At 51.5% G+C, this 24869-nt stretch overlaps 7 protein-coding genes across 7 annotated transcripts; 3 read left to right on the top strand and 4 right to left on the bottom strand.

Annotated features, from left to right (window-relative positions):
- Nucleotides 1–1379: 1379 nt before the first annotated feature.
- On the bottom strand, nucleotides 1380–4392 carry ASPACDRAFT_118092 (dynamin-like GTPase vpsA). The gene is made up of 8 exons (XM_020196136.1): nucleotides 4281–4392; nucleotides 4134–4203; nucleotides 3969–4063; nucleotides 3143–3893; nucleotides 2450–3091; nucleotides 2146–2401; nucleotides 2013–2097; nucleotides 1380–1962 (listed from the first exon to the last, which is right to left on the bottom strand). Exons 1-8 carry the CDS (start codon nucleotides 4301–4303, stop codon nucleotides 1794–1796), a joined length of 2091 nt encoding a protein of 696 aa, XP_020056481.1. The 5' UTR covers nucleotides 4304–4392; the 3' UTR covers nucleotides 1380–1793.
- Nucleotides 4393–4961: 569 nt separating this feature from the next.
- ASPACDRAFT_42722 (H(+)-transporting V1 sector ATPase subunit A) lies at nucleotides 4962–7048 on the bottom strand (the record flags this gene model as incomplete). The annotated part of the gene is made up of 5 exons (XM_020201143.1): nucleotides 4962–5018; nucleotides 5071–5967; nucleotides 6022–6689; nucleotides 6751–6835; nucleotides 6941–7048. 5 exons carry the CDS (start codon nucleotides 7046–7048, stop codon nucleotides 4962–4964), a joined length of 1815 nt encoding a protein of 604 aa, XP_020056480.1.
- A 4431-nt stretch (nucleotides 7049–11479) lies between these two features.
- Nucleotides 11480–13607, top strand: ASPACDRAFT_28489 (uncharacterized protein; the record flags this gene model as incomplete). Its single annotated transcript, XM_020199569.1, has 5 exons — nucleotides 11480–12084; nucleotides 12148–12697; nucleotides 12756–13236; nucleotides 13290–13437; nucleotides 13496–13607. The coding sequence occupies 5 exons, from the start codon at nucleotides 11480–11482 to the stop codon at nucleotides 13605–13607; spliced, it is 1896 nt and encodes a 631-aa protein (XP_020056479.1).
- A 1410-nt stretch (nucleotides 13608–15017) lies between these two features.
- ASPACDRAFT_42720 (ATP-dependent RNA helicase eIF4A) lies at nucleotides 15018–16408 on the bottom strand (the record flags this gene model as incomplete). The annotated part of the gene is made up of 4 exons (XM_020201142.1): nucleotides 15018–15037; nucleotides 15099–15992; nucleotides 16064–16318; nucleotides 16378–16408. 4 exons carry the CDS (start codon nucleotides 16406–16408, stop codon nucleotides 15018–15020), a joined length of 1200 nt encoding a protein of 399 aa, XP_020056478.1.
- A 186-nt stretch (nucleotides 16409–16594) lies between these two features.
- On the top strand, nucleotides 16595–18525 carry ASPACDRAFT_118075 (SF3a splicing factor complex subunit PRP9). The gene is made up of 2 exons (XM_020196135.1): nucleotides 16595–16760; nucleotides 16821–18525. Exons 1-2 carry the CDS (start codon nucleotides 16671–16673, stop codon nucleotides 18243–18245), a joined length of 1515 nt encoding a protein of 504 aa, XP_020056477.1. The 5' UTR covers nucleotides 16595–16670; the 3' UTR covers nucleotides 18246–18525.
- Nucleotides 18526–18775: 250 nt separating this feature from the next.
- Nucleotides 18776–21782, top strand: ASPACDRAFT_10914 (ATP dependent DNA ligase domain protein; the record flags this gene model as incomplete). The annotated part of the gene is made up of 2 exons (XM_020195354.1): nucleotides 18776–19926; nucleotides 19979–21782. Coding segments are annotated over 2 exons (2955 nt in total), but the record flags the coding sequence as incomplete, so codon positions are not given.
- Nucleotides 21783–22154: 372 nt separating this feature from the next.
- On the bottom strand, nucleotides 22155–24866 carry ASPACDRAFT_118073 (anaphase promoting complex subunit CDC23). Its single transcript, XM_020196134.1, has 4 exons — nucleotides 24415–24866; nucleotides 23633–24350; nucleotides 23396–23579; nucleotides 22155–23339 (listed from the first exon to the last, which is right to left on the bottom strand). Exons 1-4 carry the CDS (start codon nucleotides 24516–24518, stop codon nucleotides 22300–22302), a joined length of 2046 nt encoding a protein of 681 aa, XP_020056475.1. The 5' UTR covers nucleotides 24519–24866; the 3' UTR covers nucleotides 22155–22299.
- Nucleotides 24867–24869: the final 3 nt, after the last annotated feature.

Below are 24869 nucleotides of genomic sequence, written 5' to 3'. Positions count from 1 at the left end.
ACTCATCAAGCACCTCGAAGTCAGAAGTGTAGTCCTCATCGGTGACGAAGTCGAAATCATCAGCGACGTCGTCCTCGGACGCCTCGAAGTCGTCAGTGTCATCAGTGTCATCATCGACCTCTGGGTCCTCGACGGCCAGCCAGTAATCGACCATACTGCGAGGGTTCTTGGCTGTCTCGACTGGAGGGATGGCCCGCGAGCCGACGGGGACGAGGTCGCTCATGTATTCCATGATCCAGTTGAATTCGTAATCGTGAGGACGCTTGATGACCTGTTTCTCCCGTGATGGGGGGTTTTGGTCAGTGTGTCTATTCTTTGTTGAGAAAAAGGCAAGCAGGAAGGTGAGAGAGAGAGAACTCACTTGGCACAGCCTCGCACCGTTGCTCGGATCAAAGCCTTCGGCCTTGTAATCCCATTGGCAGAGGCGGCATGGGGCGTTCCTTATATACAAGCTGCCCACTGAAACAAAGTCCTGCATACTGTTCTGCTCACAACTGAGGAAAGAGGTGAGTTAGCAGGGGCTTTCACAGAATGTAAGGTGTGGGGTACGTACGGCTGGAAGTTCGTCGAATCGTCGCACCGGTCACGGCATTGGAAGTAAATCTCTTTCCAAGCGAGATGACGGACCTCCTGAGTGCACCTGGTGGAGATTACCGGGAATTTGTATCCGAAGCACATGCTTGAGGGGATCAGTATGTGATCTGTGGTTACGGTGAGTGTTGACTTACTTGGTTTCACTTCTTGGGTTTGAAACAAGCGGGAGATGATGAGATGCTCAAGGTGAGATGAGATTGAGAGAGATGAAAGAAAAGATGAAGTTTTACAGAGAACAGGGAAAGGAGTGTGGGAGATGAAGAGGAAACAAAAGTGAGAAAGGGAGAGGAAGAAAGAGGAGAAGAGAAGTGAAAGGCAGCTCGTCACTTGTGATCGTTGCCTGATGGTAATTACACTCACTACAGCGTGTTACTCAATCTTTGACACTTCTAACTAAAGACATACAAACCAGCTTTTTTCATTCTATTCTTCTGCTTGCTATCTTGCGTAGATATGATTATCCCTTTCATACATAGTCTACCCAGCAACATGGCACCTACAGTGATATACTTCGGATCACCGGGCCGAGCGGCTATTGGCCACGCGAGCCACGCTAAACATGGGCTTATCTGATAGTGACCCACTTCATTGGTACGCTAAGCCCCTTTTCGCATGCACCCGGGCCTGGCACAGCACCCACTGCACCACTGCACCTAACAATTTAGCAATGCATCCCTTTCACTGGCAAGGACATGTGTACAGTTCATACTTCACCAGAACAGATTTGACGGGGACTGCCCTAGCATATTCTTGTAGATATTTTAAACGTTCAGCAAAGCTGGTTTATGTCAAGGCAGTCGTAGAAGTACTACTATAATCATCCACTAATAAGCTTCAGCCTGTGACCATTGTAGGTAGAGCTGCTACCCATCCTGAGCGAGCATGCTTCTAAACATCAAGCCTGAACAGTACGGGTTCTCCTCTTGAGTTACTGTACATTGCAACTGCTAATCTGCAAAATAGTCTCAATTCTAAACAAGCCGCAATCATCCGCAGTCATTAGGCGATACAAATTCGTCAAATCTTGGCAACCGTTCATCCACCATGCGGCCGTGGAATTCTTGCATCAGAAGAAAATATAAACGTAAGGCATCATCAACTCCCCGCAAGAGACTGAGCCCCTCCAAAAAGGCTGGCTACCAGGACAACAGAAAGCAACCGGGTGTATGAATGTGAAATCAACCATCCAACTCTGGGACTCACTGGACCTGGCTGACAATCTCGCTAGCGCGGGATAGGCTCTCCACCATTTGCTGGCACTCTTTCCGCCGGCGGATGGTGTAGTCGCTCTCCTTGAGGAGTTCATCCAACTCGTTGTTGCGGTACATCATCTCCAGGAGCTCGCGCTGCATCTCATCCTTGGTGAATCTGGCTCTGTGTTAGTAACAAATATAAAACGCTCGTAGGATCGAACTTACTGGACGAGGGTGTACATGATGGCCTTGGGAACCATATCGATCATGGTGCGCTTGACAATGTTGAAGTAAGATGTGATGAGCAGCTCTGTTTTGTGTAAGCATCCAATCTGCAAAACTATTGAACAGTACTCACTGATAACTTCAACTTCACTGCTCTCCCGCTCGGACAGGGCGGCAGAGGCCTTCAGAGTGGGCGGTGGCGGCTCCATAGCAGCCATCTTCTTCTTGTTCTTCGAGGCCCAGAAGCTGCCGAAGAACCCAGAGCTGCCGGTGTCGGTAGGGGTCTCGACCGAAGGGCTGTTGGCCCGCGGAGGGAGAGGCTTGCCGGTCTTGGGGTCTACTTGCGTAGGCTTGCTTCCAAGTTGACGTTCGTTGACAATAGCCATGGCCTGATCAGTCAGTATCGCTCAGCTACAGAGATTGTGCGAATAACTTACGCGGTGTCCGTTAAGGAAGTCAGGGTGGCCAGTATTAATGTAAACCGTCTCCATAGCGATAAGATCCCGAACCAATTTGTTAGTCGGCTCCATGCACTTCTTAAAGAATCCAATGACCACGGCATGGAACTTCTCCTTTAGCATAGGATACCTCCGGAAGAGCTGCTTGTTCAAAAGCTGACCAAGAATGCGGACGAGTTCGTCGTACACCAGGGAAATACACTTCAAGCTAGGATCCTCCAGTCGCTTGATCTGTTGCTTCACAATCAGTTCGAAAGCGGTCGTGCCAACGAAGAGAGCTGGTGACGATCCGGAGGAGTTGTAGAGAATAGTACGGATATCAATGTCCTTCACCTGATCAAAAGGATCGACTGCCTTGACACCGTTCGAGTAGAGCTCGTGGAACACGAAGCTGATACGGGCACCTCCGGACAGCTCAATACTCGAAAGTTCGGTGTTGTTACCCTCCAGCACAGTGCGGTACTCATTGCTGAACTCGGTGATAATGTTCAGTATGATGTTAGCGCTGTTGCCGAGCATCGAGTCGCCAAGCTGCGAAAGTTCGGAAGAGTATTTCTGGAGAGAGGACGAGATGCGGGCCTTGATGTCGGGAAGCGTTTGCTTGATGTGCATCATGAGGATCTATGGCATGGTTAGCGCACATGGAGTCATGCACCAGGGAGCTATGCGCACCAAGTTCAACTTCCTGGCAAGATAGGGCGTTCCACAGTATGACGACTTGTTGCGATAAGCCTTGTGGTTCTCGAAAAAGTTCTTCTCGTTCTCCAGCGCATACGCAATGGGCTTCTTGTTCTCAATATCGCGCTGACCGCGGTTGACCACCGGCACATAACCCAGGCGCAAGGGGATAATCCTGCCCGCAAGAATATCCACGACATCGGTGCCCTCGTCCATCAGATCCACCTTGGTCAAGACACCGATGGTGCGCTGACCCTCGGGATCCACCTCGCGCGCCAGCTTCAAGCCATCCGAATTGGCCAAATCCTGGTTAGCGGAAGTGACAGCAAGGATGATAGCATTGGGCTTGCTGATATACTTCATGACCATGTCCCGAATCTGCTTCTCGATGTCCTTGGGCTGATCACCCACCGGCACCTTGGTCAAACCGGGCAAGTCAACCAGCGTCAGCGTCAAAACGTTGGGCGAGTAGATGCGGAGGTTGATCGGGGCGGGCGAGATGCCGGCATTGCGGCCAACTTTCTGTTCGGTTTCGCGCACGATTTCATCGCGGATCTTGTTGAAGTCGTAGAACTTTTGGCCGGGAATGTGCAGGAACTCGCCGTACTCGTCCACGTTTGCCTCCTTATCCGTGCCTTCCAACTCTTCTTCCTTCACACTGTTGGTCTGTGCGTTGGCAGCGGGCTTGTTGATCAGTTGCAGAATGAGGGGTCTGCGAGTGACAATTCCGGAACCACGGGGCAGGCTAGGGGGGGGGGGGCAGGGTTGATAGTCAGCGAATGCGACAGTGGTTGCGATGGCGACAGTCAGGGTCACTTACAAATCGCGGCCAACGATATTCTCCAAGACGGAACTCTTTCCGCTAGACTGCGAACCGACGACGGCGATTTGAGGCAGGTCGATGGGGTTGTGAACCTAAACAGAACAAGCGGTGTCAGTATGCGGAGGGGCCGCATGAGAGCTCCACGAAACAGCAATCACTTACTCCGACAGTAGCGAAGACATCCTGCAGCTTATTGACCAGGGAGATCAAGCTGGGATCGTTGACATTTATCCTGTCCGACAAGCGAGGTCAGTCAGTCAAGCTAACATCGAGAGCACGAGGGCCCAAGGGGGAGGGGGGATTGCGCACGAGAAGCCAGTTGGGCTTGCCATGGCTGGCAATGATGATTTAGGGAATCGCTCCAAATTAAAAAAGGAAGCTTCGTCTGATAAAAAGACAGCAATCAAGTGTATGGAATCGAGTGTATGAATGAATGCCTGTTAAGCGTAGTAGCTGTGAATGGTGGGGGGGGGAGGGTTTAAGTTGAAGGGGGAAGAGTGTCGGAGTGAGCGAAGGCGGCGGCGGCGACGGGAAGTGCCAAGTGTAGCCTTTCGCTTCGGCCCAGATCAGAGATAAAGATCGATACAACAGCTACTACAAAGCCACAACAGCATAAAGAATATTACCAGTGGTGGCGATTCAAGGCCTTGCTGTTAATCAATGTATCTCTACCCCTACAAAATACACAGTTGGAAGCAGCAACAAAACTTCTTTCTCTTGAATGTCATAATGCAAAACCACGAATTCACTGGGACGCGTCATGTGCTTCTGGCCACCCAAACCGGCCAAACAATGATGCTGCCTGACCACTGACTCAAATGGGCTCAAAATCTATCATTGTTGGGCAAAAGGAATTTTCTGGAAGATCTTCAACGAAACTGCAATAACTACAGATAATGGGAATTTGCTATGCTACAAAGCTCTTGAAATTCAAAAGAAAGAAATGACGACACGATCCTGAAGATCATCTCCCGGACGTGTTGATATCCTCTACTCATCCGACACCGAAGCGAAACGCTCCGACATGGTTTGGAGGATCTTCTCATACTGGAAGGAGTTAGAGTTATTACGTCGTGGCATGCAAGAGAATCGGACTCACCTTGTTAGACACCTCCGCCTCGTTGTCTGGCACTTCGAACTTCATGTTCCGCAGAGCGGTCTGGATATCGCCCGTGGCGTCGCGAACCTTGGCCCAATTCTGACCTTGGGCAACGGCCTTCTGCGCTTCGTCATGGTAGCCCATGAAAGCTTTCATCATGTACTCGGTCTTCCAGAGAGGACAGAACTGATCGTAGTCACTGTAGCCGTTCTGTTGCAGGAAATCATCCTTGACCATGGCAGCCACATCCAGGGTGATCTTATCCGAGTCACCCAATGCCGCCTTACCGACCAACTGCACCACCTGGTCCAGATCTTCCGATTTGGTCAAAAGCTCACGAATCTGATCACGCAGACGAGGGAACTCGGGGTGGTGCTTCTCGTAGTACCGGTCCAGAACCGTGGTATACTTGCTGTAGGAGATCGACGTATTGATCGAAGGGAAGTGCTTGCGCTGAGCCAGCTTCTTGTCCAGACCCCAGAAAACCTGGACGATACCGAGAGTGCTGCTGGTAACAGGGTCCGAGAAATCACCACCTGGAGGGCTGACGGCACCGACAATACTGACACTGCCGGTTCTCTCGGGGCTTCCGAGGGCGATACTCCTTCCGGCACGCTCATAGAAGGAGGCAAGCTTAGCACCAAGGTAGGCGGGGAAACCCTGATCAGCAGGCATCTCTCCCAGACGACCGGAGATTTCACGGAGAGCCTCGGCCCAGCGAGAACTGGAATCCGCCATCATAGCCACGTCCTTTCCTTGGTCACGGAAGTATTCGGCGATCGTAATACCGGTGTAGATAGAGGCTTCACGGGCGGCGACAGGCATGTTGGAGGTGTTAGCGATCAGGCAGGTACGCTTCATGATAGGCTCCTTGCGACCGTCGATGTCGATGGAGAGCTAAAAAGACGTTGATCAGTAATTGATGGGGCTCTTGCGGGGAAAGCGACAAACCTCGGGGAAATCCATCAACACTTCAGCCATCTCATTACCACGCTCACCGCAACCCACGTAGACGATGATATCACTGTTGGAGAACTTGGACACACTCTGAGAGATAACAGTCTTACCGCATCCGAAGGCACCGGGAATGCAGACGGTACCACCCTGGACACTGGGGAAAAGAGAATCCAAGACTCTCTGGCCGACAATGAACGGAGAGTCGGAGGCCAGCTTCTCGTTCACAGGTCTGGGCACACGGACGGGCCAGGTGTGCATCATACTGTGCTCAGTCTTCACGCCATTGAACTCGATTTCAAGCAGTTTCTCGTCAACCGTGTAGCTACCAGCCTCGGCAATTCTGGTAATAGTACCCCTCGCGCGGGGAGGAAGGATGATCTTGTGGTCGTTCACCAAGCTGTTCTCGAAAACGGTGCCCCAGATGTCACCGCCAGTGATGTGATCGCCGACCTTGTATTTCCCGGGCTTGAAGTCCCACTTCCTCTCACGATCCAAGGCATTGACTGCAATACCACGGGGAATGTAGATGCCCTTGGACTGTTCGGAGATATCCTTCAGGGGGCGCTGAATACCATCGTAAATCGTTTCCATCAAACCGGGCCCGAGCTCAACCGAAAGGGGCTTGCCTGTACGCTGAACGGGGTCGCCAACCGTCAAGCCGGCTGATGGCGAAAATTGTTAGAGATTGAGATGGTGGAAAGCGGGAGATGAATGGTGCTGTACCGGTTTCCTCGTAGACCTGAATGGTGGCCTTATCTCCATCGATACGAATGACTTCTCCGACAAGCAGATCATGACCGACTCGACACTGCGGAGGTTATCAGAGACGATAGAGACTAAGTGTGGGGTTGTATCGACATGCGAGTCCCTCGTGCACTGTTATGGGGTAGAAGGAGCTGCGGGGAGAACCTACCAACTCGTACATAGCACAACCGATCATATGCTCGGCCACGACGACGGGTCCGGAGACGGAGAAGACGGAACCATGCTGGTTCTCGCCATCAGCAGCGGAGGGGGCCATCTTGTGAGAAGTACGGTCGTGGATGGAGAGAGTGGAGGAAGAGGGGCGGCGGTAGATGGGAGAAAGAGGGGAGGAGAGGCTGTTGTCGCTGCTGCAGGATGATGAAGTGGGCGACACGGGGAGCGGTGGCAGTTCCAACTGCTGGTTTTGGCCTTCTAGCTCAGGCGGTGATGACGACCTCGAACCAACTTCCGACAACACTGCGGCTTTTTGACTGGCAATCAGATCCAGCAACGAGGGTCGTGTGCGAAGTCGAGGCACGCCTAATCCTAACATCCGACTCTAAGTTAATTATTGCGACCATAATCCCAATTGAATCAACGTTTCCTCAGGTCTCGAAATCCAAGCTCCCCTAAGGATATCTGGGGCGGTGCAGGCTACCCTGTTTACTCAGCCGTTCTTGGAGACCGCACGGACGATCACCGGTCAATGGGATTACTAGCTCGCCGTTGTCAATAGCATCACCGCTAGGCTCGATGGCTTTTTCGACCTTACAATACTTGCGATACATACAATCTATACAGGGAATAGATTTCCTTTTGGCAAAACAAGATTGCGCTTCAGAGAAGGTCATCGGAGTCTATGACACTAGATAACAGCCCTCGCCACCGAACATGTCTGCCGTCTCTTCATATGTCCTACTGCTCGATAATGGTTCTTGATCTCTTTGAAGCTCAGCCTACAGGATTTTGGACATAATGGTCATCGTTACATCGTTAGGGATGAAGACTTATAGGTTGATAATATAAGTCATTTAGTCCTAAGGTACATGATAATCAGAGGAACATTTCCACGCCTTGGCAAATCGCATCCTCCACCATTAATTATCGTCATGATTCATCACTCAGGTGACCAGTTTGGACTGGATTCAATAGGTTGCAAGGATTTACTTCTATATATACCTGTAAGTTCCTTGTAAGATTCATGGAGAGAGGATCTCAACGTACGCCGCACTGCGTGCAAGAGCACGAGCTTCCACAAGTGCAGCTGCTAGGTCCACTGCATCCGCAGGTGTTTCCGGAACCGCAATCGCAGCCCATGTTGTTCGAGATTTTGGTTAAATGGAATGATAAATGTATTTATTGGATCGTTTGACTGATTTTTTGGCTTCAACGCTTATGATAGACTGAGAACCTTGGGGACGAAGGAGTTATCTCGATATATATACTTGTAGGTGCCGTGGCTTGAATCATGATGAGGTCAGTTGACGGGTTATGTCATGGACGGGGAAGACAAAGACCCGAGTCAAGCCGAACCGATCGCATGTGTCGCACATAGATTCGGGCTTACTGTCCGATTGGTAGTGGTTGTATCGTCCTCGAAGTTCCTGATTTCTGTATAAAACTTGCACTGGGGTAAGTGGTTCTCTCGAGGTTTAGGCCCGGGGTAGACGGCGGCTTGGAGCCTCACATAACATCAGTGAGGCTCAGGCTAAGCAGAGCCAATGGTTGTCCTCCCGAGGATGATGAGGAAATTAATCGATCAATTTAGAGGTCTCAGTTGGAGGTCGCAACCAGTTTTACATATACATATATAGTCCTGCATCTGAGAATGTCAACATAGCTCCTTTTGATAAAGTTGGGGGATTCATAGCATAAACAAGCTTGGCCATTGCAATTCAGCCCAGCGGAAAGAATATCAAGTCGATCACACAATCTCCTTGAACATCATGCAGTAAATGCGTAGTATGAAAGGCGAATTCCCGACCAAGCAAATATGTTACGTACATGGTGCTTCTGGTTCTCGTGTGTTCCCAAGATATTCAGCATGCAAGCTCTTGTAAAGCTTTGAACTCGGTATATTTTGTCTTGAGAATTCGACGATAAGCCAGGAAAACATAGTGACGACGGTTTAATGCTGCGTATGGTTAAGTCAACCTGCGACTCTAATGACAGGCAGAGGCAGCACCGATACATATGTATATGATGAGATACCATAGATCGCTGCTGTTCATATCTGGCCGGGACAAACATTGTTTTTTAACAAACCGACTTACCATGGCCATTTGCGGAGTATTGAGGACACCAGGGACTTCCGACGGGACCATGCATCAGAACCAGCGGTGAGAGATGTCGGGTATTTGATCAGACAATGACAAACATTTTATTTCTGACCTTGAAAGAGTCTCTCGAGCCATTCGATTTGTGAATTTTCATCCGAATCGAAGAAGATAGTTCTCCCACCCCCATTATGTTTTGTCCTAATGTGAAATATAGACTTGAGTCTCACTCAGACTATGCAGCGTAGTAGAGGTAGTTGTCAAGCTTCTTGTTCTGAAAAGAGGTATAAAAAGCCACTCAGCCTCAGCAGTGACGACATTGCCTGTAAATTATGCCTTAAGTGCCTACCCGGAGCAATGACACTTGGAAGAAGAAGAGGAAGAGGAAGAAGCTCATGGCTCAGGATTGGCCAGCATAACCCCTCCACCTGGGCTGTAGCTTGTGGTACCATACGGTCCATTTGAGTCTCTTCACATTTACTTGCCATAACGGGCGGTTGGGTACATCTACGACATGCAACTCGGCCAAATGAAACGTAGTGGCAGACTCGGGCTCCTGCATGGCACGCCTACTTTTCTACATAGTAGTATTCTCGGTGGTTGTGATATCTAGCCGTCACAGAGACAGATAAGGCATCCGATCAGCGATTGCTCATCAGAGTTCCGTGCCCCTGAGACAAAAGAGACAAAAGGCATGAGAACAACTCATTCCATGTGGCCGGACAGGTGTGCAGGTGATGTGTCGGGCTGCGGATGATCTGTGGCCAATATCAGTTGCGGATCTGTGGTCGTGCCCCCTCTAATTCGTGTTTCCTCAGAATCAATGAGTATCAGATGGTGTCATTTGCGAGTATGTTGAAACCGAGTTAGCTGCGTGTCAGCTGCTTGCTTGATCGAAGAGGTCTTGGGGGTTCAGGTGATGCAAGCATCTCTGCTCCAATCCAGCTTGGGAAGGGCTTTCGGTTATCGCTGGTTCTGAAACACATACTGTACATGACTTACATACGATTTCTAAGAAAAAACACCAAGGTAGTGTGTAAGATATTATAGGAAGCTCAAGGTAGTAGAAGACATACAGACTGAACTAGTGTTGATCGCTTATCACACATGAATCATATTCGAGTTATACTACGGGAATGATTGCCTTTTTCCATGTATCGTCATACCCCCGTATGTATCATGGATATCGTCATTCATAGTAACTAGCAACTTTAAGTACCGTAGGTTAACTCGATTCGGTAGCAAGTGGATTCCATAGACCTCTTTGTTTCGAGTCTCTCTGCTACTCAGATAATTGAAATTTTGTATAAGCATGTTTAGCCTCGAGACCAGGTACAAAACTGAAATGGGCAAACGAAATGATGGTTTAGTTTATGGGTCTGATGAATTGGGCAGTGTGGGTAATGGAAGAAAGAGCACGGGGGCGGAGGGAGGGAGGGAGGGGGTGAGATTGACAGGCAGGCAGGCATTCAATAAGCATTGATTGTCGGGGGCTGCTTAGCCCCACGGGAAGACAGTTCAGTCAGGTCAGTGAGACCCAGCAGCCGCCGATGTGCTCGACCTCAACCTCCGCTCTAATCCTCCAGTTGTTCCTCAATCAACCCACCTAAAGTTTTCTCTTCCCCTCGTCCATAATATTCCCTTTCCACTTACTAGGTTCTTACATATCTCTGGCTTGGTCATTCCGGCCATTTTTAAACCTGTTTTCGGTGCCCCCTTCACACCTTTCTAGCTCTTCCATTCCCCATTATCCGGTGACCTCTCGTGGGAGGAGTCAGTTAACCCCGTCCAAGCCCGATAAGACCTCTCCGCTTGTCTACTGTAAGAAGCACTTTGCTCCCGACCAGCACGCATGGCAGAGCTCATCTGAACGCCATGCGATACAGAGTATACTAACAGACGCTCTCCAACAAGCAGATTGGTAGACTGCTGAGGCTTGTGACAAGGTTGCAGACGTACATACAGTACACTGACCTTCGGCGAACATCAGTGAACCGCCACTGATAGAGGTCTGCTCCCCTGGTTCTCCAACAGAGCCAGGTGAAAGGGCAGATCCAGAAACATTCGAACTGGCAGACAATCCTCCTCCATATATACCCTCCTCCGCCGCTCCCGACCACCCCGATCCCCCTCCACCCCTCGCATCCCCGCCGCCACTTCGCACCACTTCCGCCACGAGCGGCCTATCCGCAGCGCCCCTCCGTAACTCGGTCATCGGTGATCAGATTGGCACAGTAAGTCCTAGTGGCATCTCATCCAGATCGTCTCGCCGACGTCGCCGAAGTATAACACCTACTTCTCGAGGTCCGATAACAGAGGGTACGGGAGGTCTTGCGGGAGGTACGGCAAGCGAGGCCGGCCATCAAGCAATCCAATCACAAGACTCATCGGCGGGCTACACACCATCTCCCAAGCGCAGGCGCCTGGCAAATATGCGTCCCGATGTGATATCTAGTACAAATGGCTCTTCCCATACGCTTAATGGTTCGCCTGCATCTCCATCGCAAAAGGCAGCATTCCCGTTGTCGATGAACGGCCAAGCCTTGCATACAACCTCCAATGGAGACTTGCATACAAACGGATCGCAAAAGTCGAGGCTAAATTCCTCTACCTACTTTGGTCACGATCGGGAAGAGGTTACAAGGATCTTGATACAGAGTCTCTACGAGCTTGGGTATGACGGAGCGGCATCATTGTTGAGTAAGGAGAGCGGTTATCAACTGGAAAGCCCGGCGGTTGCTACGTTTAGGAACGCGGTTCTTGAGGGGCGATGGGCTGAAGCGGAACAAATCTTGGTCCACTCATTTCACTATGAACGGGATAGTGGCAGGGGAGGACGTCGCACCGAGCAGCATCCCACCAAGGAGAGATTAATATTAGTGGAGCATGCCGAAAAGAACGAAATGCTTTTCCATCTCAGACAACAAAAGTTCCTGGAGCTGTTGGAGGCTCGTGATCTGGGTGCGGCTTTAATAGTTCTCCGGCATGAACTAACACCTCTCAATTATGACATTGGTCGTTTACATGCTCTTTCGAGGTAGGACTTATACCTAGCATTCCCATTGATCAGAAAATGTGCCGCTAACTTACTATAAAAAAGCCTCCTCATGTGCCCTCCTGAGCATCTTCACGATCAAGCTGGTTGGGACAGCCCAATAAGCTCTTCTCGGGAACGTTTATTATCGGAATTATCAAGTATGTCGCAACTCAAATCCAGTCCATCAATCTTAACTCACAATTCTGCAGAGTCCATTTCACCTTCTGTTATGATTCCGGATAATCGTCTTGCTATTCTTCTAGACCACGTCAAGCAGAATCAAATCAATCAATGTTTGTATCACAATACGGCAAATCCCCCCTCTTTATATTCGGACCATATGTGCGATCGAAAAGACTTCCCTCTCCGGACAGAGATTCAATTGACCGAGCAACGGGATGAAGTCTGGTGGTGCTCCTTTTCGCATGATGGGACCAGGCTGGTCACAGCCTGCAAGGACTCCACAGTGATTCTCTACGACACGGATACTTTCACTGTGCTCCACACGCTCAAGGAGCACACAGATGGTGTTGTGCATTGCGAATTCAGTCCGGACGATTCCAAACTCATCACTTGCTCCCAAGACAAGACAGCTCGCGTATGGAGTGTCGAGGTAAATTCTCCACCTTGTAATGCTCTCATTCCTTTCTCAATGCTAACACGGAACACAGACCGGCCGTTGTCTGTTAACCATAAATCATCATCGGCAACCAGTAACGTCTGCAGCATGGGCTCCAGACGGGGAGACGTTTGTCACGGCTTCTCTTGATCTTAGCACGCAACTTTGCTATTGGAGCATGCGCGGGCATAACCTACACTCTTGGGATGGTGGTTTCAGGGTACAAGACTGTACTATGACTCCTGACGGTCGGAGACTAGTCGCGGCGGATCTGGAGGGAAAATTGCATGTTTACAACTTTGCCACGCGTGATGAAGAATATTGCCTTACAACGAAAAGCAGGCCGACGTCGGTGGCTGTCAGCAAGGACTCGCGGTATCTGCTTGTTAATCTGGCCGACAATCAACTGCAGCTTATTGACCTCAACACGACTGAAGTGGTACGGCGCTTCCAGGGGCAGAAACAGGGCAATTTCGTCATCCGCAGCGTCTTTGGAGGCGCTGCTGATAACTTTATTGTGAGCGGGAGCGAAGGTGGGTTTTGGATTTGTCTCCTTTGTTGGATGTTTGGGCTAATCCCGTCACAGATTCTCGTATTTACATCTGGCACAAAGAGAATGGAACTCTCGTCGAAGTGCTGGAAGCGCATACCCGGGGCTGTGTGAATTCATTATCATGGAATCCGGCTAATTCGGGGATGTTCGCCTCAGCAGGCGATGACTACATGGTCAGAATGTAAGACGTAGCCCTATCTACCCCACACTTGATAGAGTCCAGGCTGACTATTTTCAAGATGGACCAAAGAACGCGATACACGACCGGGTGCTGCAGCGGCTAAGCATAGGGCTGTGTCGGGGAACGGGTTTGCCCGCACCAGTGCTCTGCGCTCGACATCACGGTTTTAAAGGAGCCTCTCCTGGAGAAACTCCTAATGCTTTCTTCCGAATGTTGTTATTGTACCTCAATGGAGGCATAAACACCGACCTTCTTCTAGCGGTTGATGAAACTATCCTTTGGATCGAACCTCCCTGCCGATCTTCACGGGTATCTCCACTCGATCTCTCCCAGATCCCCTACCACTATGCACTTTTGATCCCTGCATATAAGCATTTTCTGGTCTTTCCAGTGATTCTACATAATCAAGGTGTGCAGGCGCCACTGTTTTTGGTACACATTCGTATATCTTGCGCATCGATTCCTTCAGACCAACCACCCCGCCCCCTCAAACCTCCAACTTAACATCTCCAGCATTGTTCTGTCATACCTCGGCAGTCATGCCAACCGCAATCGCACCTCGTGCCTATGCTACATATAACGACATTACATGCTGGTTTCTCGTCCGAACCCTCATTCGTTCGACTTCGTTTTTTTTTTTATCTCTTTTCCTTTTTGATGTTTTCGCAGTTTGGGTGCTCATGAAGGTTTGGGACAAATCGAGGAACTGGTTCCTGGGCGGCGAAGTGAAAACTTGGGTCTGGCTTATTCCTTCCTTTTTTTTATATCTCGCTATGAGTTACTTTACTATAGGTATCAACTATCATTATTTTCATTTCGCTCGATATGTCTCAAATTTTACCGTCCGGTGCAGTCTCGACTTCTCGTGCCGTGAGTATGCGTGGGCCATTGCGTCCAGCTTGGAAAGGTTATCATGGTATGGATCCGATTCTTTGAGCATTAGTGGATGCCGGCGCAGTAGGTGTAGTGTGCTCAAGTGACGGCTGAGGCTGGGGTCCTATTGTGGCTGAGGCTTTGCAGACTGAAACAATGCACGAATAGATCCACTATGATAAACAGAGAAAACCAGAAAGGAACCGAAGAAGGCTTAACCCAACTAGCGGACTGCTTTTTATATTGTTTTGGAAATTGAACAAAAGGAAAATAGTGTATCTCCTGACTATGAAATAGAAACCCCAGAAAAAGCTAGAATTGCCCCAGAAAATGAAGATCGAAGATCAAACGCCGCAGAAAGTAGACAGAGAGATACGACAGAACGCTGGTCGGGCGTCGAATAGACCGTAAGATAAAGAAGACCCTTGTAAAAGCGTCATTTGATGGTGACATAACTGGAGTCTTGTTAGCACTGCGTTGACTGGGTTGGATGTCGACAAGACCTACCAGACTAGTAAATTTCCCATTTCCTCCACACTAGTGTTGACTTTCCGTCTTGCCCAGAGCCTAGATGCTCTCTTTCGATCATGGTGGGAAGTGATATGGAAGGGTGCCAGCTAGTGAGCAACTGATTTGCGGGACATCCATAGCTCGAGCGCAACTTGAACTTTTAAAAAAGAAGATTGCAGATAGATGACTCGTAGAGATTAGGAAAGGAGATCGGCGACTGAAAGGGAGGTGATTAGCATATGATCTGTCGGCTTGATTGACGGGGCGGAAGCGCTTACCGTTCATGGGCATCTCATCGATCTGAGTGGAGTAATACAATTCAATGTCGCGGAGGATGCGCACGTCGTCGCTGGTGACGAAGTTGATGGCGACACCCTTGCGGCCGAAACGACCGCTACGACCGATACGGTGGATGTAGTTCTCACGGTTGGTGGGGAGGTCGTAGTTGATGACCAGGGAGACCTGCTGGACATCGATACCACGCGCCCAGACGTCGGTGGAGATCAGCACCCGCGAGTTGCCCTGGCGGAAGTCCTGCATGATGCTGTCGCGCTCCTTCTGGGGCATCTCGCCGTGCATGCTGGAGACGGTGAAGTTGGCCTCGCGCATCTTGTCGGTGAGCCAGTCGACCTTGCGGCGCGTGTTGCAGAAGATGACGGCTTGCGTGATCGTCAGGGTGTCGTACAGATCGCACAGGGTATCGAACTTCCACTCCTCCTTCTCGACGGCGATGAAGTACTGCTTGATGCCTTCGAGCGTCAACTCGTCACGCTTGACCAGCACGCGCACGGGGTCGGTCATGAACTTGGTCGTCATGTCGAGCACATCGTAGGGCAGCGTGGCGGAGACGACCACGACCTGGGTGGCCGGGGGCAGGTAGCGGTAGACATCGTAGATCTGCTCGCGGAATCCGCGGTTCAGGAGCTCGTCGGCTTCATCGAGAACCAGCATCTTGATGTGCCGGGTGCGCAGGTGGCGGCGGCGGATCATGTCGGCAACGCGACCGGGCGTTCCCGAGACAACGTGCTGACCATAGTCGAGCTTGCGAATATCCTCTCCGATGTTGGTACCTCCGATACAGGCGTGGCATTGGACGTTCATGTAGTCGCCGAGGGCCATGATGACGGACTGGATCTGGGTGGCAAGTTCGCGGGTAGGGGAGAGAACGAGGGCTACCGGCCAATGTGTGAGCTTTTGATTTCGCATGCAAAATCGTGGTGTGAAAATGGTGTGAGCCACATACCCTGGGTTTCGCGAACAACGGTATCGATAACCTGGAGGATACTGATCGAGAACGTAGCTGTCTTACCGGTACCGGATTGCGCCTGGGCAATGGTATCGCGACCCTTGCAGATCTGAACAATCGCGCGGGACTGGACAGCGGAGGGGGACTCGTAGCCATAAGCGTAGATACCACGAAGAAGGCTTTCCTTCAGGTGCATGTCCTCGAAGGTAGGAGCCACAGTGACCTCCTTCGAGGTGTTGAACTCCATCCGGTCTGAATTTGCGCGGTCAGTGAATGAATCCTCGATCTCAAATGTCATTTGAAAGTCATACCATCAGCGCGTCTGTCAATACCGTCCGCCATTTTGAATCCACTGAGATATCTGATGATATAAATCGATTCAAACAATAAAGGACCGCAGTCTGGAATCAGAGGTACTGGTATGGTGGAGTGGCCGGAGCTCGCGACTTTTCGCAGCGATCGAGGATTCACCGCCCACCACACGTGACCGCAATTCGCCCGCAAAGCTCTCATGGGTGGCGCCGATAGAGCGGCGTAACATCCTCCAATCTGGGGTGAGTATTACATCGCATAGACGAACGGACACTCTGTGCGCGCTTTCAACATGATTCTTGAAGAACAGAGATTTATCCATGAGGACCTGGAGCGGCTGGAGCAGGCCATTGCCGACCGCGTGGCTGAAGAACCCCGTAATGTACGTGAGCGCTCCGTTGTCACAGTCACCGCAGATGCTAACTATTGCTCTTCTATATAGCTACGCGACCGCCTGAACCGCGACCACGAGGTCTCACACTTTCTCAACCGCATAGAGGAACAGTCAAAGAGACTGCTGGACATTTACAAGGATACCGATGGCGCGCGCAACAAGGAGATCCAATCTATCTCGACTGGCGATCAGTTTGAGGAGTTTTACCGACAGCTGGACGAAATCAAGGACTTCCACAAGCGCTACCCCAATGAACCGGTCGAGAACCTCGAGCGGGCCTACAAGCGCCGTCAGCTTGGCGAGGGTGAGACGACCGGAATGGAAGTTGACAATCTGTTCACCGGCGAGGAAAGCTACGGGCAGTTCTTGGACCTGACGGCCTTGCACGAGGAGTACCTGAACCTCCCCGGTGTGAAGAGACTTTCGTACGTCCAATACCTCGACATCTTCGATGCGTTTACGGCCCCGCAATTGCCGATCAAGCGCAGCAACAAAATCTCAGATAGATACTTCAAATACGTCGGCGAGCTCGCGAGTTACCTGGAAAGCTTCATCAAGAAGGTCAGACCGCTACAAGATCTCAGCAAGCTCTTTGCTAGCTTCGACGATGAATTCGAGAAACAATGGTCGGCGAACGAGGTTCCGGGCTGGACGGAGGAGAAAGCAGAGAATGGGACTCAGGGCCCCAAGACTGAAGGGTCTGGGGAGGGCATCTGGTGTGCTGATTGCGAGCGAGAGTTCACGAATGAGAACGTCTACAAGAACCACCTGACGGGCAAGAAGCATATCCGTGCCGCTGAGGCTCGTAAGGCCGCTGGTGACTCCAGCGACAGACCCGCGCCAGCTGCTGGCAGCGGGATCCCAGGTGCCCACAGATTGAAGGAACGCGCGGTGGCAGAGAGGGAACATCGCGTCCGGTCCCTTACGCAAGTCCTTAGCGCAGAGCGTGAGGCGACCAAGATCAATGTCGAGCGCAAGCAGGGCATGACTGAGAGGGAGCGTCAAATGGAACTCGAAGCGCTACTGAACGAATCGGAATACACCGGTGGAGATCGTGGAAACGACCAGTCTGATGATGAAGGCGACGATCGGATCTACAACCCTCTCAAACTGCCACTTGCCTGGGATGGAAAGCCCATCCCTTACTGGCTCTACAAGTTGCACGGTCTTGGTGTCGAATACCCATGCGAAATCTGCGGAAATTTCGTATACATGGGCCGTCGCGCCTTCGACAAGCACTTTTCCGAGGCCTTGCATATCTTCGGCCTGAAGTGTTTGGGAATCACGTCGAACACCAATCTCTTCCGTGAGATCACTCGAATTGACGAGGCATTGCGACTATGGGAGAAGCTTGAAAAGGACCGTAAGAAGGACAGAGACAACCGTGACAACGTGGTGCAGATGGAGGATGCGGAAGGAAACGTGATGCCGGAGAGAATTTACCTTGATCTCCAGAAGCAAGGTATTTTGTAAGCGGCGTTTCTCACTTCTTTCTCTCCAACACATGGCCTCGTCTATTTGTCTTGATGCTTTACTTTGAAAAGCCTGGAGTTCGGCGGTGTTTTCTTTTTCTTGTTGTTTATGGTTGCCACCTGGACCACTGGGATCATTGTTGGTTAGAATTGATTAGTCAATTGCAGCAGCTTCAAGGGCTCTGCACATTATGTATTCTATGCAAAGGATTCATGAGCATAATCCGAGTTTCTCTGCTATCCAACGTCATGTTCGCTCCAAAGTAATGAGAAGGATGCCCAGTGTTCACTAATTAAGACCAAATCTGGTTCGCATCACGTGTCTTCGCGATCCATGGACGCGTCTCCCTGGCTCTTTTCGACCTTTTTCGCACCCTTGCTTTGCAGATAGGTTCATTGTCCCGGCCATTGTTCATTGAGCCTTCAGTCTTCTATCGAGTCAATGCGGTCTCGTGTATTTGAAGCTTTGGGCACCTCTAGGAACCGGGGTCTCAATGATCGCAGCAGCAGACGCGTCTATCTGTCTGATTGATGGGGTTCAAATTCACTCATTTGTGCGATCTACTCTCCACTCTCGAGGACAACAGAATCTTGAAGGCGTCACATGAGGCGCGAGCATTCAATCCTGATGTGCGGGCCGTGACTCGGTGGTTTTCTCAGCATGGGAAACAGATACGTGGCCCCGACACTGATCTTCTGGCCCTGTTGTCCTGCATGTTTCCCGAGAAGAGGCCAGACAGGGTCTACTGGCTGCAAGAAACCTCGCTGGCGAGGATAATAGCGCGATGCTTACTTCTCGGGTCCTCCAGACGGGCGGAGCTGGAGCGTTGGCGCGTGTCCAGCGGACTCGACCTCGGTCAATGTGTCGAAAATGTGATGCGGCAAGCGGAGAACGATCTTGACCCCGGTCGAGAGGTAACGGTCGAGGAGGTTGACTCTGCATTGAACAGTATTGCTGCCCGTTGCAGATTTTCCGGTCCTCGAGTGCGAAAGCAGCACACCGCGGTTGACGTCGAGCAGGCTCTCGGCTCTCTCTTCAAGCGACTCAGGAGCAGGGATGCAAAGTGGTTAACGCGCATGATACTCAAGGGGTATTACCCTGTTGTATTTCCTTTGCCTTTGACGTTGCGGAGCTTTCACTTCCTCCTTCAGCCTCTCCTTCTCTTCCAAGACACATTCGAGGGTGCGCTCAGCATGCTCCGCTCCGACCCCATCAGCCATTTCCCGCCACACCCGGACCCTGGATTGGCCAGGGACCTGGCTTATCTGGCCTTGCAACATCTCAATCCTAGGGTTGGGGTCAAGATCGGTCGACCGGAGTACCACAAGGCCCGGAGCATCAAGCACTGCTGTCGCATGGTCAATCGCCGTCGAATGAGTATTGAAAGGAAGTACGATGGTGAATACTGTCAAGTACATATTGACCTCACGTTGGGCCCTAGTTCCATACAAATATTCTCTAAAAGCGGTAAAGATTCTACTGTCGACAGAGTAGGTATTCACCAGGTCATCAAAGACTCCTTGAAATTAGGAGCGCCTGGGTGCAAGGTCTCCCAAAGGTGCATTCTTGAAGGCGAATTACTTGTGTGGAGTGATAAACACAACAAGATCATGGACTTTCATAAGCTGCGTAAATTTATATCTCGGTCCGGTACCTTCATTGGCACTGAAAGCGATTCCCCGTGAGTTTGGCAATAGGATATCATCCACATTTCTGTTGCTGACTGCAGCCAGACCGCAACCCCATGAACATCTGATGATGGTATTCTTCGACATTCTGCTTCATGATGATAATATATGCTTAAGGCGGCCGCATCGGGAACGACGTCTACTTCTCAAGGACATCATACACGTTGTCCCCGGGCGTGCAGATATTGCCGAGCAACAAATAGTGGATTTCTCGCGACATGACGGCCAGGCCCGACTGGAGAGCATTTTTTCCAGGGGAATTGCACAGCGTTGGGAGGGCTTTGTACTCAAAGGATGCGAGGACCCCTACTTTACCCTTTTCTCAGGCCAGGAGAATAACACGTTCGGCCGCTGGATCAAGCTCAAGAAGGATTATATACCGGGGCTGGGTGATACGGTTGACCTCGCAATCATTGGCGCGAGATATAATCCGCAAGATGCGACAGCCCTGCACCAAGTCAGGAAGCTGCTATGGACGGAGTTCTACGTCGGCTGTCTCACCAACAAAGATGCAGTTGCGCAGTTCAACGTCTCCCCTAAGTTTAAGGTTGTGGATGTGCTTAACCGCAATGGCATGAGTTTGAAGAACATGCAGATCCTCAATCAGTTCGGCGAGTTTTATGCCTGCAACGCCGAATCTGACCACGGGTTCTCACTTCATTATGGAACAAATGTCGCCTCCAGAATGGAAGTTGTGTTCAAGACTCCCTTCATCGTTGAGATACTCGGCAGTGGGTTTGAGAAACCATCCAATGCTGGATATTTCGCACTTCGCTTTCCGAGAATCACCAAGATACACTGGGACAGGGCTCTCGAGGATGCGGCATCATATGCTGAGCTGCAACAACTCGCCGAAGACGCTCGGGCTGTTCCCACGGATGACATGGGCGAAGAACGAAGCGAGTGGTCCAAGCGCGTGAAACTTGGAACTGGATCAGCACATCGTGTCTCAAATGAACAATCTGGAAGCATTTCTTCCAGTCAAGGCTCTACATTAAGGTCGGGGACCGACACCACCGCTGCCATTCTCTCAAGCGACCCACCGGATATACCATCGCCTGCTCCCAAATCCTTAAAAAGATCGACCACGTTGTTAACGTCGCCGAATGTTCCGATTTGTCCGAACAGCCGTATCATACCTATATATGCAGATGGATCTGTGGATTGGGCTCCATCAGCTGAAAACAAACGACAGAATCTTTTGACCAGTAATGAGAACCTGTCGGCTCATACCCCCCGTCAGCGAGGATATGCAAACCGCAACCCTGATTCTGAACACGCAGACAAGTCAATTCCTCGGCCTCGAGAGCCTGGTCAGGTCAGCAGCCAAGACAGTACCAAGGTTTTAAAAATCGGACAATGCAGCAGCATACCTTTACCTTCACCACCGCAGATATCTAGCTACACCCATGTAGCTGATAATCGTCCTCACAAACCAAATCCACCTCTCGCATCTCTACTCCTGAATATCCCCATATATATCACTCCAACGTGCAGCAACCACACAGCCCCCCAGCAACCCCATCCACAGCACCACACCCAACCCCTTGCCAACTTCCTGGATATGCTGCTGACACACACGCCAAAGACGACAACATCAAGTCCGCGCCTTGGACTCGTCATCCTGACCGGCAACGAATCCTCCCTCGGCCACCTCCTCTTCGACCTCAGCAAACGCATCACGCGCGCCCTGCAAACCAGAAGCATAACCCACCCTCCAGCCGGCAAAATCTTCGTCCTAGACCGAAGCTTCCTGAATCTCAACATCAGCCCCGACGATGCCAGGCTCGGCCTCCGTCACACCTGGGAGTCAATCGGGAGACGGTACTTCTATGCGTGCGTGAAGTGGGATCTCGGCGGGACGGGGGAGCGTACTTCGCATGACGACGGTCTTCATGCAAGCCCTATGCACTGTCATCGGAGAGCAGCGGGGGGGCGTGGGAGAAGGACACGTAGAGACATTGATATCAAGGCTACGATTAGTTTCAATAGGCGGGAGCTGCTTCTGCTGAGCGAGTTGTTCGCGGTGACCTAACCCGGTGGTGCATGTTGACGAAGGTAGTCTTTGTAACCCTGGGCTTTGCTACATCGCTCTTTCTTCAATAGGTCTAGCATGTATGTTGTTGCCCTTTCCGGATGTTCTGCATAGATTCACATTGGAATGTATGTATAATGAGATCGACATCAGACACTAGACCGTTTCGTCCAAATGAGATGCCATACGAGTTACAACGCTTAATCGATTGACCAAGGTACTGGCTTGTCTAGTTCATATACAGATATAATTAGAGACAGATTACAAACCGATATTCCATAAAAACGCCTGGCTAATTCGAAGGGGTATGAGACACCTGAACATGTATGCATCAACCACCCTCCCTTCTGGCGCGAACGTCTCTCATCAAAGCCTTGGCCTCTTCCACCTCCACCCCATCCTGGCACAACTCGCCGGCCAGTTGATCCGCGCGATCCAGATCGCCGCCGCGGAGCGCCCACCGAGCGAGCCACAGCCGCGCCTTGGACGTCGTCGCGGTGACCCCCGTGCCGTGCCATGTATCCTCCTCGTCTTCTGCCTCCCTCGACGACTTGCGCGTGCGGCGCGAGCTGGACGGAACATCCGTGCCGGACTGATCGTCGTCGGACGAGACCTCTTCCTCCTCCTGGACGACCTGCCCGGACTCTTGTTGCAGGGTGAGTTCCATGTATGCGGCGGCTTCCTCCTCGTCGCCCAGGCGCTCGTAGAGCGTGGCGATCTGGTGTAATGTCTCCGGATCGAGAATCTTGCGGGCAGGGCCGCCGCCGCCGCCCATGCCACCGACCTGAGAAGAAGAGTCCTCAGCGTAGTAGGAGCCAGCAACGAGGGCCCGTTTCAGGGCCTTGATGCTCTGCTCGATGCGGCCCATCTTGGCATAGCACGACCCCACGGCCTGCCACATCTTCGGGTCGTACGGCCGCAGGGCGGCGGCGCGTTGGTAGTAGAATAACGCGTAGAAGGACATGTCGAGAACTTCGTAGGCTTGGCCTAACCCGTACCAGGCGCGGTAGTCTTTGCGGTTCACGTCGACGGCCCGCCGGTAGGACTCGATCGCGGCGTGCGTGTTCTTCATCTCGATGTATTCGTGGCCCATCAGGGTCCAGGCGGAGAGGAAGTTCCGGTCGAGCGTCAGCGCGCGGCGGAAGTACATGACTGCTTTTTCGTGCTCGGATTTGAGCGAGTAATAGTTTCCTACGACGCAGCACGTCTCGGGACGGAATTTGTCGGTCGCCGTCGCGACTTGGGCGACGAAGGCGAGCTGTGGGCGCTCGCCCATGACGTAGAGGATGTTGGAGTAATGGTCGAGGCTGTCGAGGCGGTGGGGTGAGGTGATGAGTATGTCTGTGAAGATGTGCGATGCTGCTTCGAAATCTGTGGAATTTGTTGGGTCAGGCTCAGAGAGGAAGTCTCGTGCGAAGCAATCTCACCTTTCGAATGGTAGTAGAGGAGTGCTCTCTGTGTCTTGAGGAAGGCGCTTGTTGGGAAGATCGTCTCCAGCTCGGACAGAGCCTGGTACGTATCATCTGTGGCTTGATATAGCTCTTGGCTACAGTATACGTGGAATATGAGAGTCATGATGTTCTGCGGGAGAAGATCGACAACTTGTTTCAACTGCACACAGTGGTTAGCAAGCAACTTGTCAGATGTCGCTGAGGTATGCGTACGTCTTCCGTGCTGGCCAGTAAGTCGTTCAATTCTTGCCACGAGCCCCAGTGGAATGGGTTCAAGTGCACGCTCCGAATCAACCACTTTTTGGCCTCATCCTCATTCCGCCCCTTGAGGAGTATGACACCGTAAAGGTATTCCAACCAACCCTGGTTCCGACCTTCCAGTCCCTTCTCGCGTCGCTCGGTAAACCATCCTTCTAGCCCTCGAGCCAGATCTGGCAACTCCCGGTTGACTGTGGAGCCTCCATCAGCGGGACCTAGTACCATCTCTGTCTCCTCATCCTTGCGCTTCTCGCATGCCAGGTACTTGGCATACAAGGCGAGGAACAGGGATTTCTGACTGAGCCTAGGGTAGGGATTCCTTGTCGCGCCATGGTCCTTCACCCCTGCGAACGGCGATGCCTTAGATTTGCCTTTCTGTGGAGTCAACGGTTGCCTATGTTTCGGGTTGGGCGATGCAGTCGCAAGAGGGATGGGGGATATAGTCGGAGGCAAGAAAACGGCGGCACAGCGGTCGTATTCGCGGGTGTCAAAGTATGACTTGGCCAGGAGATATTTATACGACTCTTGCGCCTCGAGCGCCGCCTCTATGGAATCTTGGGTCCGGAGGTAGGGGTTCTGGGCGTTTGGAGGAGCATCGGGCTGGTCCATTGGTGAATCGGGATCCGTTTCATACTGGTCGATTGGGACGAGGGAGTCGAGCATCTCCGCAGCCCTGACAGTCCTGTTAGCTTTTCCGTCATCGCACAGGTTGACGAGGATTCGGTTGGCGACAGTACCATTTTGCCGATTGGTAGAGGCATCGTTCGGAGCACTTGATCGCCGCATCTTCGAGTCGGAACTTGAGCTCCTTGATGTTCTCATCTGTGAATTGAGCAGCCATCTGGCGGTAAGGATCCTGCGCGCAAACGCAGTTAGATTGACAACTGTGTTGCACGGCTCGTTTAGTTGTTTTGAAAAGGGTTCTGAATCTAGGAATGCGCAAGGGCCATTGTACGAGGCTGTTTTGATTGAGCTTCGGAGAGCTTGACCAAAACCCGCGGCGAAGGGTATGGGAACGATTGTCACGCGTCCAAGAGTGACCAGAGACACTGGGAATTCGTGAGAAATGAGGCCAGAAGTCGGTAACAATGCGACAGAGAGCAACCACAAACACCTCGCAATGCTTTCGCGCCACCACAGATAGATGCAGCAGGCGCTGGACTGGACTTGGACTGCACTAGACTCGGCGGAC

The sequence above is a fragment of the Aspergillus aculeatus genome (genome assembly GCF_001890905.1).
Source record: "Aspergillus aculeatus ATCC 16872 unplaced genomic scaffold ASPACscaffold_7, whole genome shotgun sequence".
NCBI lineage: Eukaryota > Fungi > Ascomycota > Eurotiomycetes > Eurotiales > Aspergillaceae > Aspergillus > Aspergillus aculeatus.
The sequence above is the reverse complement of the archived record's forward strand: the minus strand, read 5'-3'. Positions and strand labels throughout refer to the sequence as shown.

Coding starts and splice junctions, on each gene's coding strand:
- ASPACDRAFT_118073 (XM_020196134.1), bottom strand. CDS start 24,518: ATGGCTGCTCAATTCACAGATGAGAACATCAAGGAGCTCAAGTTCCGA. Junction 24,351..24,414: donor CTCTACCAATCGGCAAAATG/GTACTGTCGCCA, acceptor CAGGACTGTCAG/GGCTGCGGAGATGCTCGACT. Junction 23,340..23,395: donor CCTCTACTACCATTCGAAAG/GTGAGATTGCTT, acceptor CAAATTCCACAG/ATTTCGAAGCAGCATCGCAC.
- ASPACDRAFT_118092 (XM_020196136.1), bottom strand. CDS start 4,303: ATGGCAAGCCCAACTGGCTTCTC. Junction 4,204..4,280: donor GCAAGCCCAACTGGCTTCTC/GTGCGCAATCCC, acceptor CTTGTCGGACAG/GATAAATGTCAACGATCCCA. Junction 3,894..3,968: donor AATATCGTTGGCCGCGATTT/GTAAGTGACCCT, acceptor CCCCCCCCCTAG/CCTGCCCCGTGGTTCCGGAA.
- ASPACDRAFT_118075 (XM_020196135.1), top strand. CDS start 16,671: ATGATTCTTGAAGAACAGAGATTTATCCATGAGGACCTGGAGCGGCTG. Junction 16,761..16,820: donor TGGCTGAAGAACCCCGTAAT/GTACGTGAGCGC, acceptor TCTTCTATATAG/CTACGCGACCGCCTGAACCG.